This window comes from Vicia villosa, linkage group LG6 (assembly GCF_029867415.1).
Source record: "Vicia villosa cultivar HV-30 ecotype Madison, WI linkage group LG6, Vvil1.0, whole genome shotgun sequence".
NCBI lineage: Eukaryota > Viridiplantae > Streptophyta > Magnoliopsida > Fabales > Fabaceae > Vicia > Vicia villosa.
In genome coordinates, this window is record NC_081185.1 from 158,573,708 (window position 1) to 158,589,095 (window position 15,388).

General features: G+C 31.3%; 1 protein-coding gene and 2 long non-coding RNA genes across 3 annotated transcripts; all 3 read left to right on the forward strand.

Annotated features, from left to right (window-relative positions):
• The first annotated feature begins 5,389 nt into the window (after positions 1-5,389).
• On the forward strand, positions 5,390-6,452 carry LOC131612953 (uncharacterized). Its single transcript, XM_058884691.1, has 3 exons — positions 5,390-5,646; positions 5,989-6,109; positions 6,300-6,452. Exons 1-3 carry the CDS (start codon positions 5,510-5,512, stop codon positions 6,399-6,401), a joined length of 360 nt encoding a protein of 119 aa, XP_058740674.1. The 5' UTR covers positions 5,390-5,509; the 3' UTR covers positions 6,402-6,452.
• A 2,787-nt stretch (positions 6,453-9,239) lies between these two features.
• LOC131612954 (uncharacterized) lies at positions 9,240-10,092 on the forward strand. Its single transcript, XR_009287513.1, has 3 exons — positions 9,240-9,378; positions 9,721-9,841; positions 10,032-10,092. It is a non-coding gene; the product is annotated as an uncharacterized LOC131612954 (long non-coding RNA).
• A 2,879-nt stretch (positions 10,093-12,971) lies between these two features.
• On the forward strand, positions 12,972-13,823 carry LOC131612955 (uncharacterized). Its single transcript, XR_009287514.1, has 3 exons — positions 12,972-13,110; positions 13,452-13,572; positions 13,763-13,823. It is a non-coding gene; the product is annotated as an uncharacterized LOC131612955 (long non-coding RNA).
• Positions 13,824-15,388: the final 1,565 nt, after the last annotated feature.

A 15,388-nucleotide genomic window follows, 5' to 3' on the forward strand; every position in this document is an offset into this window, starting at 1 on the left:
AATTTTCCGAGTATTTGCAATGGGTTGTGATTGAGAAGGTATACGGTACAACCCTCCTTCAACTTAGCTGCTTAAAAAACATTTTGTTTTTATGATTGTTTTGGATTTGTATGAATATTTGTCTCATTACCGTTTTCATTTCTTATTGAATATTTGTCTCATTTCCACATCTTAATATGATTTTAGTTGTGAATATGTAATTTTAGGCTCTTCTGCTGATCTTGCTTGGAGGTATATCATCTATTTTTATAGGGTTGTCAAAGATATTTTAAGATATTATTTTTCTATATGTTCTATTATATCTTGATCAAGTGGATTGGAATATTTTTGGAGACAATAGTTTAGGCATTCCATTCGACTCTACTGTGAGTTTCTTTGCTCTAATGATTTTTAAAATTTAGTTTTTTTAATTGGGTTCTGTACGGGTATTTATTCTTATCAATGATTGTTCAAGGCACTTGTTGGTCTTGATTTTTAGTTTTACACTTGATTAGTAACAATACTTTATGCTTATTCCATTATCATACTTAAGCAAGTCCTACTTGTGAATGGGTTGTTTGCTCTTAAGTCTATTGTACATTGATGTGGTGAAATATCACTGCTTTTCTTTTAACAAAATCTCATAAGATACTTCCATAAAGCAAGTGTCGACCACCCTAGGGTGGTTCTCGTAACTTTTCTTGGTTTTTTTAAGTTTGTATTAATTGGTATTTACTCTTTGTTATATATATTTGACACAAAAATGCATGTCTAGTTATCACATCTTAAGTTGTTGGGATCATAGAGAGCTAGACCTAGTTAGCTCGATTCCTCATATCTCATCCTATACACTAGAGTTAGATGCAATACCCATAAATCATGTCACCCTAGGCATTGAACTCAATCATAAATGAGTCACATAGAGAACTCTGGTAATAGAGCATTTAATATCTTCCCCCTCGTTGTTTGCTTAAGCATCATAAATTTGACCCAATTTTAGGAATCAAATTTAGGTGTTCACAAGTACCAGAAATCTCCCCCTCACTCATCGCTGTTCTTTTTGATTTATATTTTCTTTTTTTGAAATCCATTTGGCGTGTTCTAGATATTGATAAGCTTCTAGAGATTTTATTGTTCACACGTCTAAAGTTTGGAGTTGGTTGCTTATTAGAGCTATTTTATTTTTGTCTGTTTGTTCTCGTGTATTAGCAATATGATTTTGTTGACTATTTTTTTCACCTTAGTTTTAGTTTGTTTTAGTTTTTAAACAAAGTTTTGAAAAATAAGGCTGGAGATGACTTACTTTTGATTGTACTCGATTATTAGCACTATGATTTTAATGACTTTTTTATTCTCCTTTGTTTGTGTTTTTTTTAGGTTTTGAACCATGTTTTTAAAACTAAGACTGGAGATAAATTACTTTTTTCTATTTTCCATGTTGATCAAAATGATCTCATACATTTGAGGACCGTGGTTAATGAAGTTGTTGTTGAGAAATTTAATTGGTAAGTATTATGTCAATATAATGTTGTATGTTAATTTTTTTCAAATAATTTTTTTGAAGCTACAATGATCGGACTGGTGGAGAATAGGGTTTGGATTTTCCACTGAGGAGGGAGGTTTTGACGTTGATTGACGTTAAAAATTGGATAGTACATAACAATGTGAGTGCACGATTGTTGCTTATTTATATATGTTTAGTTTGGGAAAAACTATTTCGTTTGTGTAAGATATTATTGTGAATTTGGTAATTTCATATTTCTTGCTTTTAATGCATTGGTTTAGTATTTTATGTGACTGTTGGGGAAGATGTTATTGTTATAATGTTTTAAAATATCCCTACTTTAGATGCTTAAAAAACATTTTGTTTTTTATGTTTATTCTGGATTTGGTTAAAAAAACATTACAGTTTAATTTAATTGAATATTTGTCTCATTTGCACATCTTAATATGATTTAATTGAGTAGGTAATTCCTAGATCTTCTGTTGATTGTGCAGGACTACAGTCTAATGATTTAATAGTTCAGTGTGGCGAAAAAATAGTTAAGATTTTCTTAGAGGTTAATCATCCATTTTTATATATAATAATTTCCCTGATTCATTACTGCTTGACTTTTGTTGGATGGAGTCAAATTCGGCAATTGCACCGGGAATCCAACGTTTCCTTACAATGCGGGCACATTTTAATAAATTAGTCGTTAACCATAGAGTCGTTTTCAAAATATGTTTTTAAAATTAAAATCACACAATTAATTTTGCCCAAGTGGGAGCATGATAGATTTAATTAACATATAATAGGCTACAATCAATTGTTATTTAGTTTGTGAAAAATGGGTTAATCAATTCTGCTGGATCTTTTTAGTCTTTATGAGAAACCTCCCCCTCACTCGTCGTCACATGTCTATTTGGTTTGTAGTTTTCTTTATTTGAAATCCATTTGCTGTGTTCTAGATACTAAAAACCTTTTGGAAATTTTATTGTTCACACGTCTAAAGTTTAGAGTTAGTTGGGTATCAGAGCTATCTTGTTTTTGTCCGCCTATGCTCGAGTATTAGCAATATGATTTTGTTGACTATTTCAATCTCCTTTTTTGTGTTTGTTTTAGTTTTTAAACCAGGTTTTGAAAACTAATGCTAGAGATGAATTACTTTTGTCTATTGTCCGCGTTGATCAAAATGATCTCATACATTTAAGGATCGTGGTTAATGAAGTTGCTATTGAGAAATTTAATCGGTAAGTATTGTGTCAATGTAATATTGTATCTTAAAAAGTTTCAAATAAAATCTTCTGTTGGTACTCAATGTTTTTGGTTTTTCTTTAATAGCTGGCCTACAATGGTCAGACAGGTAGAGAATAGAGTTTGGATTTTCCATTGGGGGACGATGGGTTTCACGTTGATTGACGTTAAAAATTGGATAGTGCATAACAATGTGAGCGCATGATTGTTGCTTCTTATATATGTTTAGTTTGAGAAAAACTGTTTGGTGTGTGTAAGATTTTATTGTGAATTTGGTAATTTCATATTTCTTGCTTTTAATGCATTGATTTAGTATTTTGTGTGACCCATGGGGAAAATGCTAATGTTACAATGTATTGCAATATCCCTCCTTTAGATGCTTCAAAAAACATTGTGTTTTTTATGTTTATTCTGGATTTGGTTAAAAAAACATTACAGTTTAATTTAATTGAATATTTGTCTCATTTGCACATCTTAATATGATTTAATTGAGTAGGTAATTCCAAGATCTTCTATTGATTATGCAATATCCCTCCTTTAGATGCTTAAAAAAGACATTTTATTTTTTATGTTTATTCTGTATTTTAAAAAAAACACTACAGTTTCGTTTAATTGAATATTTGTCTCATCTGCACCATCTTAATACGATTTAATTGAGTAGGTAATCCCAGGCTCTTCTGCTGATTGTGAAGGGAAACAATCTAATGATATAATAGTCTAGTGTGGCGGAAAAACAGTAAAGAGTTTCTTAGAGGTATATCATCTATTTTTATATATAATAATCACCATGATTCGATATTGCTTGACTTTTGTTGGATGGACATATTCGGCTATTGCACATGGAATCGTGCATTTCCTAAAAATGCGGCCGCATTTTAAGAAATTAGTTGTTAACCATAGAATCATTTTGAAAACGTGTTTTTAAAATTAAAATCACACAATTGATTTTGCCCAAGTGGGAGAATGTGTATTTATTTAACATTTTACGGACTACAATCAATTTTTATTTAGTTTCTGAAGAACGGGTTAATCGTGGTTCTGATTTGTTTATTTGTTTTCAAACACCCTACAGTTTTATTCAATAGAATTTTTGTCTCATTTTCACATCTTAATTTGATTTAATTGAGTAGGTAATTCCAAGATCTTATACTTATTGTGCAGGGCTATAGTCTAATAATATAATAGTTCATTGTGGTAGAAAAATAGTTTAGAGTTTCTTAGATGTATATCATCTAATTTTATATATAATAATCGCGTTGATTCATTACTGGTGGGTTACTGCACCTTGAATCCTGCATTTCCTTAAAATGCGGCCGCAGTTTAAGAAAATAGTTCTTAACCACAAAGTCATTTTCAAAATTTGTTTTTAAAATTAAAATCACACAATTGATTTTGCCCAAGTGGGAGAATGTTAGATTTATTTAACATTTAATGGGTTGCAACCATTTGTTATTAGTTTGTGGAAAACGGGCTAATCATGATTTTTATGGATCTTTTTGAAAAACCTCCCCCTCACTCGTCGTCACTGGTCTTTTTGGTTTGTAGTTTTCTTTGTTTGAAATCCATTTGCGATGTTCTATATAGTGATAAGATTTTGGTGATTTGATTGTTCGCACGTCTAAAGTTTAGAGTTGGTTGGTTATTAGAGCTATTTTGTTTTTTTCCGTTTTCGCCTGAGTATTAGCAATATGATTTTAATGACTTTTTATTCTCATTTGTTTGTGTTTTTCTATTTTTTAAGCCAAGTATTGAAAACTAAGGCTGGACATGAATTACTATTGTGTGTTTTCCGCATTGATCAAAATGATTTCAAACAATTGAGGACCGTGGTTAATGAAGTTGTTGTTGAGAAATTTAATTGGTAAGTATTATGTCAATAAAATGTTGTATCTTAATTTGTTTCAAATAATATTTTCTATTGGTACTTAATGTTATTTCTTTTTCTTTAATAGCTGGTCGTGGAACTTCTGAAGCAACAATAGTCGGACATGTAGAGAATATGGTTTTGATTTTCCACTGAGGAGGGAGGGTGTGACGTCGATTGACATTAAAAATTAGATAATGTGAGTGCATAATTGTTGCTTACTTATATATGTTAAGTTTGGGAAAAAATGTTTGGTTTGTGTAAGATTTTGTTGTGAATTTGGTAATTTCATATTTCTTGCTTTTAATGCATTGGTTTAGTATTTTGTGTGACTGATGGGGAAAATGCTACTGTTAAAATGTTTTGTAATATCCCTCCTTTAGATGCTTAAAAAAACATTTTGTTTTTTATGTTTATTCTGGATTTGTTTAAAAAAACATTATAGGTTAACTTAATTGAAAGCTTGTCTCATTTGCACATCTTAATATGATTTATTTGAGTAGGTAATTCTAAGATCTTCTGCTAATTGTGCAGGGCTACAATCTAATGATGTAATAGTTCAGTGTGGCGGAAAAATAGTTAAGAGTTTCTTAGAGGTATATCATCTATTTTTATATATAATAATCGCCCGGATTATTTACTGCTTGACTTTTGTTGGATGGTGTCATATTCGACTACTACACCTGGATAAGGTTTCGTTCCTATTCATCCCACGATACTGCAGAGTTAAGAGAATTAAACGACTTCATCAGTATTAATCCAAAAGAAGAGAAGGATAAGTCTTTGAATCTTAGTCCACCTTCTAATATTGTTCCGGGTGACACCATAGTTTATGTGGGACGTCGTTGCAAATAATTTCATCTTATGTCTGCTCCCGGTGAATTCATGTTAGTTTCATAGTTAGAATCGTTCTCATTGTAGCTTAAAATATGTCATCTCTGGGTAATTTATTACTTTATTTTGGCATAGTTCCCTTACTATTAACTCTTGTTTGTTCCTTTCCAGTCTTGCCCGCTGTAATCTTGACTTTAAGGAGATCTTCATGGGGACTTGCAATATCACAAAAGTAATTTCTATTCGTTTTCCGAACTGTTGTCAGACTCTTTTGACTATGATAGCTCATCCATTGTATCTTTATTTTCTTTTTCTGTAGCGCTACGAGGGTGGTCCCATTATTAATATCTTCGGATAAGTTATTGGCATCAGAATTTATTTCTAAAACAGTTCTCCTACACCCTTTCTTCCAATAAACATAGCTCTCCATTGCTGGGAGAATTACAAAACATATATGTCTTTGTTTTACTTACAAATCATGAATTATCCCTTTCCCCATTTCATTTTGGTTGGACTTTTTTTTTTTGAATTTTTGGGTATTCTTATTTAAATTTTGTTTCATGATTCACAATAGGGAATTTCGACGACCTTCTCTGGGATTTGAGGCAACAAACCTTTACGCAACTTATTTATCTATCATAGAGAAAATCATTCAAAATTTTCCGAGTATTTGCAATGGGGTTGTGATTGAGAAGGTATACGGTACAACCCTCATTCAACTTAGCTGCTTAAAAAACATTTTGTTTTTATGATTGTTTTGGATTTGTTTGAATATTTGTCTCATTACCGTTTTCATTTCTTATTGAATATTTGTCTCATTTCCACATCTTAATATGATTTTAGTTGTGAATATGTAATTTTAGGCTCTTCTGCTGATCTTGCTAGGCTACGGTCCAACGATGTAATAGTTTGGTGTGGCGGAAAAGCGGTTCAGAGTTTCTTGGAGGTATATCATCTATTTTTATATGGTTGTCAAAGATATTTTAAGATATTATTTTTCTATATGTCCTATTATATCTTGATCAGGTGGATTGGAATATTTTTGGAGACAATAGTTTAGGCATTCCATTCGACTCTACCGTGAGTTTCTTTGCTCTAATGATTTTTAAAATTTAGTTTTTTTAATTGGGTTATGTACGGGTATTTATTCTTATCAATGATTGTTCAAGGCACTTGTTGTTCTTGATTTTTAGTTTTACACTTGATTAGTAACAATACTTTATGCTTATTCCATTATCATACTTAAGCAAGTCCTACTTGTGAGTGGGTTGTTTGCTCTTAAGTCTATTGTACATTGATATGGTGAAATATCACTGCTTTTCTTTTAACAAAATCTCATATGACACTTCCATAAAGCAAGAGTCGACCACCCTAGGGTGGTTCTTGTAACTTTTCTTTGTTTTTTTTAAGTTTGTATTAATTGGTATTTACTCTTTGTTATATATATTTGACACAAAAATGCATGTCTAGTTATCACATCTTAAGTTGTTGGGATCATAGAGAGCTAGACCTAGTTAGCTCGATTCCTCATATCTCATCCTATACACTAGAGTTAGATGCAATACCCATAAATCATGTCATCCTAGGCATTGAACTCAATCATAAATGAGTGACATAGAGAACACTGGTAATAAAGCATCTAATATCTTCCCCCTCGTTGTTTGCTTAAGCATCATAAATTTGACCCAATTTTAGGAATCAAATTTAGGTGTTCACAAGTACCAGAAATCTCCCCCTCACTCGTCGCTGTTTTTTTTATTTATATTTTCTTTTTTTTGAAATCCATTTGGCGTGTTCTAGATATTGATAAGCTTTTAGAGATTTTATTATTCACACGTCTAAAGTTTGGAGTTGGTTGGTTATTAGAGCTATTTTATTTTTGTCTGTTTGTGCTCGAGTATTAGCAATATGATTTTGTTGACTATTTTTTTCACCTTAGTTTTAGTTTGTTTTAGTTTTTAAACAAAGTTTTGAAAACTAAGGCTGGAGATGACTTACTTTTGCTTGTACTCGATTATTAGCAATATGATTTTAATGACTTTTTTATTCTCCTTTGTTTGTGTTTTTTTTTTTTAGTTTTTGAACCATGTTTTTAAAACTAAGACTGGAGATAAATTACTTTTTTCTATTTTCCATGTTGATCAAAATGATCTCATACATTTGAGGACCGTGGTTAATGAAGTTGTTGTTGATAAATTTAATTGGTAAGTATTGTGTCAATATAATGTTGTATGTTAATTTTTCTCAAATAATATTTTCTATTAGTACTTAATGTTTTCAAATAATCGCCTTGATTCATTACTGGTGGGTTACTGCACCTTGAATCCTGCATTTCCTTAAAATGCGGCCGCAGTTTAAGAAAATAGTTCTTAACCACATAGTCATTTTCAAAATTTGTTTTTAAAATTAAAATCACACAATTGATTTTGCCCAAGTGGGAGAATGTTCGATTTATTTAACATTTAATGGGTTACAACCATTTGTTATTAGTTTGTGGAAAACGGGCTAATCATGATTTTTATGGATCTTTTTGAAAAACCTCCCCCTCACTCGTCGTCACTGGTCTTTTTGGTTTGTAGTTTTCTTTGTTTGAAATCCATTTGCGATGTTCTATATAGTGATAAGATCTTGGTGATTTGATTGTTCGCACGTCTAAAGTTTAGAGTTGGTTGGTTATTAGAGCTATTTTGTTTTTTTCCGTTTTCGCTTGAGTATTAGCAATATGATTTTAATGACTTTTTATTCTCATTTGTTTGTGTTTTTCTATTTTTTAAGCCAAGTATTGAAAACTAAGGCTGGACATGAATTACTATTGTGTGTTTTCCGCATTGATCAAAATGATTTCAAACAATTGAGGACCGTGGTTAATGAAGTTGCTGTTGAGAAATTTAATTGGTAAGTATTATGTCAATAAAATGTTGTATCTTAATTTGTTTCAAATAATATTTTCTATTGGTACTTAATGTTATTTCTTTTTCTTTAATAGCTGGTCGTGGAACTTCTGAAGCAACAATAGTCGGACATGTAGAGAATATGGTTTTGATTTTCCACTGAGGAGGGAGGGTGTGACGTCGATTGACATTAAAAATTAGATAATGTGAGTGCATAATTGTTGCTTACTTATATATGTTAAGTTTGGGAAAAAATGTTTGGTTTGTGTAAGATTTTGTTGTGAATTTGGTAATTTCATATTTCTTGCTTTTAATGCATTGGTTTAGTATTTTGTGTGACTGATGGGGAAAATGCTACTGTTAAAATGTTTTGTAATATCCCTCCTTTAGATGCTTAAAAAAACATTTTGTTTTTTATGTTTATTCTGGATTTGTTTAAAAAAACATTATAGGTTAACTTAATTGAAAGCTTGTCTCATTTGCACATCTTAATATGATTTATTTGAGTAGGTAATTCTAAGATCTTCTGCTAATTGTGCAGGGCTACAATCTAATGATGTAATAGTTCAGTGTGGCGGAAAAATAGTTAAGAGTTTCTTAGAGGTATATCATCTATTTTTATATATAATAATCGCCCAGATTATTTACTGCTTGACTTTTGTTGGATGGTGTCATATTCGACTACTACACCTGGATAAGGTTTCGTTCCTATTCATCCCACGATACTGCAGAGTTAAGAGAATTAAACGACTTCATCAGTATTAATCCAAAAGAAGAGAAGGATAAGTCTTTGAATCTTAGTCCACCTTCTAATATTGTTCCGGGTGACACCATAGTTTATGTGGGACGTCGTTGCAAATAATTTCATCTTATGTCTGCTCCCGGTGAATTCATGTTAGTTTCATAGTTAGAATCGTTCTCATTGTAGCTTAAAATATGTCATCTCTGGGTAATTTATTACTTTATTTTGGCATAGTTCCCTTACTATTAACTCTTGTTTGTTCCTTTCCAGTCTTGCCCGCTGTAATCTTGACTTTAAGGAGATCTTCATGGGGACTTGCAATATCACAAAAGTAATTTCTATTCGTTTTCCGAACTGTTGTCAGACTCTTTTGACTATGATAGCTCATCCATTGTATCTTTATTTTCTTTTTCTGTAGCGCTACGAGGGTGGTCCCATTATTAATATCTTCGGATAAGTTATTGGCATCAGAATTTATTTCTAAAACAGTTCTCCTACACCCTTTCTTCCAATAAACATAGCTCTCCATTGCTGGGAGAATTACAAAACATATATGTCTTTGTTTTACTTACAAATCATGAATTATCCCTTTCCCCATTTCATTTTGGTTGGACTTTTTTTTTTTGAATTTTTGGGTATTCTTATTTAAATTTTGTTTCATGATTCACAATAGGGAATTTCGACGACCTTCTCTGGGATTTGAGGCAACAAACCTTTACGCAACTTATTTATCTATCATAGAGAAAATCATTCAAAATTTTCCGAGTATTTGCAATGGGGTTGTGATTGAGAAGGTATACGGTACAACCCTCATTCAACTTAGCTGCTTAAAAAACATTTTGTTTTTATGATTGTTTTGGATTTGTTTGAATATTTGTCTCATTACCGTTTTCATTTCTTATTGAATATTTGTCTCATTTCCACATCTTAATATGATTTTAGTTGTGAATATGTAATTTTAGGCTCTTCTGCTGATCTTGCTAGGCTACGGTCCAACGATGTAATAGTTTGGTGTGGCGGAAAAGCGGTTCAGAGTTTCTTGGAGGTATATCATCTATTTTTATAGGGTTGTCAAAGATATTTTAAGATATTATTTTTCTATATGTCCTATTATATCTTGATCAAGTGGATTGGAATATTTTTGGAGACAATAGTTTAGGCATTCCATTCGACTCTACCGTGAGTTTCTTTGCTCTAATGATTTTTAAAATTTAGTTTTTTTAATTGGGTTATGTACGGGTATTTATTCTTATCAATGATTGTTCAAGGCACTTGTTGTTCTTGATTTTTAGTTTTACACTTGATTAGTAACAATACTTTATGCTTATTCCATTATCATACTTAAGCAAGTCCTACTTGTGAGTGGGTTGTTTGCTCTTAAGTCTATTGTACATTGATATGGTGAAATATCACTGCTTTTCTTTTAACAAAATCTCATATGACACTTCCATAAAGCAAGAGTCGACCACCCTAGGGTGGTTCTTGTAACTTTTCTTTGTTTTTTTTAAGTTTGTATTAATTGGTATTTACTCTTTGTTATATATATTTGACACAAAAATGCATGTCTAGTTATCACATCTTAAGTTGTTGGGATCATAGAGAGCTAGACCTAGTTAGCTCGATTCCTCATATCTCATCCTATACACTAGAGTTAGATGCAATACCCATAAATCATGTCATCCTAGGCATTGAACTCAATCATAAATGAGTGACATAGAGAACACTGGTAATAAAGCATCTAATATCTTCCCCCTCGTTGTTTGCTTAAGCATCATAAATTTGACCCAATTTTAGGAATCAAATTTAGGTGTTCACAAGTACCAGAAATCTCCCCCTCACTCGTCGCTGTTTTTTTTATTTATATTTTCTTTTTTTTGAAATCCATTTGGCGTGTTCTAGATATTGATAAGCTTTTAGAGATTTTATTATTCACACGTCTAAAGTTTGGAGTTGGTTGGTTATTAGAGCTATTTTATTTTTGTCTGTTTGTGCTCGAGTATTAGCAATATGATTTTGTTGACTATTTTTTTCACCTTAGTTTTAGTTTGTTTTAGTTTTTAAACAAAGTTTTGAAAACTAAGGCTGGAGATGACTTACTTTTGCTTGTACTCGATTATTAGCAATATGATTTTAATGACTTTTTTATTCTCCTTTGTTTGTGTTTTTTTTTTTTAGTTTTTGAACCATGTTTTTAAAACTAAGACTGGAGATAAATTACTTTTTTCTATTTTCCATGTTGATCAAAATGATCTCATACATTTGAGGACCGTGGTTAATGAAGTTGTTGTTGATAAATTTAATTGGTAAGTATTGTGTCAATATAATGTTGTATGTTAATTTTTTTCAAATAATATTTTCTATTAGTACTTAATGTTTTCAAATAATCGCCTTGATTCATTACTGGTGGGTTACTGCACCTTGAATCCTGCATTTCCTTAAAATGCGGCCGCAGTTTAAGAAAATAGTTCTTAACCACATAGTCATTTTCAAAATTTGTTTTTAAAATTAAAATCACACAATTGATTTTGCCCAAGTGGGAGAATGTTAGATTTATTTAACATTTAATGGGTTACAACCATTTGTTATTAGTTTGTGGAAAACGGGCTAATCATGATTTTTATGGATCTTTTTGAAAAACCTCCCCCTCACTCGTCGTCACTGGTCTTTTTGGTTTGTAGTTTTCTTTGTTTGAAATCCATTTGCGATGTTCTATATAGTGATAAGATTTTGGTGATTTGATTGTTCGCACGTCTAAAGTTTAGAGTTGGTTGGTTATTAGAGCTATTTTGTTTTTTTCCGTTTTCGCTTGAGTATTAGCAATATGATTTTAATGACTTTTTATTCTCATTTGTTTGTGTTTTTCTATTTTTTAAGCCAAGTATTGAAAACTAAGGCTGGACATGAATTACTATTGTGTGTTTTCCGCATTGATCAAAATGATTTCAAACAATTGAGGACCGTGGTTAATGAAGTTGCTGTTGAGAAATTTAATTGGTAAGTATTATGTCAATAAAATGTTGTATCTTAATTTGTTTCAAATAATATTTTCTATTGGTACTTAATGTTATTTCTTTTTCTTTAATAGCTGGTCGTGGAACTTCTGAAGCAACAATAGTCGGACATGTAGAGAATATGGTTTTGATTTTCCACTGAGGAGGGAGGGTGTGACGTCGATTGACATTAAAAATTAGATAATGTGAGTGCATAATTGTTGCTTACTTATATATGTTAAGTTTGGGAAAAAATGTTTGGTTTGTGTAAGATTTTGTTGTGAATTTGGTAATTTCATATTTCTTGCTTTTAATGCATTGGTTTAGTATTTTGTGTGACTGATGGGGAAAATGCTACTGTTAAAATGTTTTGTAATATCCCTCCTTTAGATGCTTAAAAAAACATTTTGTTTTTTATGTTTATTCTGGATTTGTTTAAAAAAACATTATAGGTTAACTTAATTGAAAGCTTGTCTCATTTGCACATCTTAATATGATTTATTTGAGTAGGTAATTCTAAGATCTTCTGCTAATTGTGCAGGGCTACAATCTAATGATGTAATAGTTCAGTGTGGCGGAAAAATAGTTAAGAGTTTCTTAGAGGTATATCATCTATTTTTATATATAATAATCGCCCAGATTATTTACTGCTTGACTTTTGTTGGATGGTGTCATATTCGACTACTACACCTGGATAAGGTTTCGTTCCTATTCATCCCACGATACTGCAGAGTTAAGAGAATTAAACGACTTCATCAGTATTAATCCAAAAGAAGAGAAGGATAAGTCTTTGAATCTTAGTCCACCTTCTAATATTGTTCCGGGTGACACCATAGTTTATGTGGGACGTCGTTGCAAATAATTTCATCTTATGTCTGCTCCCGGTGAATTCATGTTAGTTTCATAGTTAGAATCGTTCTCATTGTAGCTTAAAATATGTCATCTCTGGGTAATTTATTACTTTATTTTGGCATAGTTCCCTTACTATTAACTCTTGTTTGTTCCTTTCCAGTCTTGCCCGCTGTAATCTTGACTTTAAGGAGATCTTCATGGGGACTTGCAATATCACAAAAGTAATTTCTATTCGTTTTCCGAACTGTTGTCAGACTCTTTTGACTATGATAGCTCATCCATTGTATCTTTATTTTCTTTTTCTGTAGCGCTACGAGGGTGGTCCCATTATTAATATCTTCGGATAAGTTATTGGCATCAGAATTTATTTCTAAAACAGTTCTCCTACACCCTTTCTTCCAATAAACATAGCTCTCCATTGCTGGGAGAATTACAAAACATATATGTCTTTGTTTTACTTACAAATCATGAATTATCCCTTTCCCCATTTCATTTTGGTTGGACTTTTTTTTTTGAATTTTTGGGTATTCTTATTTAAATTTTGTTTCATGATTCACAATAGGGAATTTCGACGACCTTCTCTGGGATTTGAGGCAACAAACCTTTACGCAACTTATTTATCTATCATAGAGAAAATCATTCAAAATTTTCCGAGTATTTGCAATGGGGTTGTGATTGAGAAGGTATACGGTACAACCCTCATTCAACTTAGCTGCTTAAAAAACATTTTGTTTTTATGATTGTTTTGGATTTGTTTGAATATTTGTCTCATTACCGTTTTCATTTCTTATTGAATATTTGTCTCATTTCCACATCTTAATATGATTTTAGTTGTGAATATGTAATTTTAGGCTCTTCTGCTGATCTTGCTAGGCTACGGTCCAACGATGTAATAGTTTGGTGTGGCGGAAAAGCGGTTCAGAGTTTCTTGGAGGTATATCATCTATTTTTATAGGGTTGTCAAAGATATTTTAAGATATTATTTTTCTATATGTCCTATTATATCTTGATCAAGTGGATTGGAATATTTTTGGAGACAATAGTTTAGGCATTCCATTCGACTCTACCGTGAGTTTCTTTGCTCTAATGATTTTTAAAATTTAGTTTTTTTAATTGGGTTATGTACGGGTATTTATTCTTATCAATGATTGTTCAAGGCACTTGTTGTTCTTGATTTTTAGTTTTACACTTGATTAGTAACAATACTTTATGCTTATTCCATTATCATACTTAAGCAAGTCCTACTTGTGAGTGGGTTGTTTGCTCTTAAGTCTATTGTACATTGATATGGTGAAATATCACTGCTTTTCTTTTAACAAAATCTCATATGACACTTCCATAAAGCAAGAGTCGACCACCCTAGGGTGGTTCTTGTAACTTTTCTTTGTTTTTTTTAAGTTTGTATTAATTGGTATTTACTCTTTGTTATATATATTTGACACAAAAATGCATGTCTAGTTATCACATCTTAAGTTGTTGGGATCATAGAGAGCTAGACCTAGTTAGCTCGATTCCTCATATCTCATCCTATACACTAGAGTTAGATGCAATACCCATAAATCATGTCATCCTAGGCATTGAACTCAATCATAAATGAGTGACATAGAGAACACTGGTAATAAAGCATCTAATATCTTCCCCCTCGTTGTTTGCTTAAGCATCATAAATTTGACCCAATTTTAGGAATCAAATTTAGGTGTTCACAAGTACCAGAAATCTCCCCCTCACTCGTCGCTGTTTTTTTATTTATATTTTCTTTTTTTTGAAATCCATTTGGCGTGTTCTAGATATTGATAAGCTTTTAGAGATTTTATTATTCACACGTCTAAAGTTTGGAGTTGGTTGGTTATTAGAGCTATTTTATTTTTGTCTGTTTGTGCTCGAGTATTAGCAATATGATTTTGTTGACTATTTTTTTCACCTTAGTTTTAGTTTGTTTTAGTTTTTAAACAAAGTTTTGAAAACTAAGGCTGGAGATGACTTACTTTTGCTTGTACTCGATTATTAGCAATATGATTTTAATGACTTTTTTATTCTCCTTTGTTTGTGTTTTTTTTTTTTAGTTTTTGAACCATGTTTTTAAAACTAAGACTGGAGATAAATTACTTTTTTCTATTTTCCATGTTGATCAAAATGATCTCATACATTTGAGGACCGTGGTTAATGAAGTTGTTGTTGATAAATTTAATTGGTAAGTATTGTGTCAATATAATGTTGTATGTTAATTTTTTTCAAATAATATTTTCTATTAGTACTTAATGTTTTCAAATAATCGCCTTGATTCATTACTGGTGGGTTACTGCACCTTGAATCCTGCATTTCCTTAAAATGCGGCCGCAGTTTAAGAAAATAGTTCTTAACCACATAGTCATTTTCAAAATTTGTTTTTAAAATTAAAATCACACAATTGATTTTGCCCAAGTGGGAGAATGTTAGATTTATTTAACATTTAATGGGTTGCAACCATTTGTTATTAGTTTGTGGAAAACGGGCTAATCA

Coding starts and splice junctions, on each gene's coding strand:
- LOC131612953 (XM_058884691.1), top strand. CDS start 5,510: ATGTCATCTCTGGGTAATTTATTACTTTATTTTGGCATAGTTCCCTTA. Junction 5,647..5,988: donor GGACTTGCAATATCACAAAA/GTAATTTCTATT, acceptor GATTCACAATAG/GGAATTTCGACGACCTTCTC. Junction 6,110..6,299: donor ATGGGGTTGTGATTGAGAAG/GTATACGGTACA, acceptor TGATCTTGCTAG/GCTACGGTCCAACGATGTAA.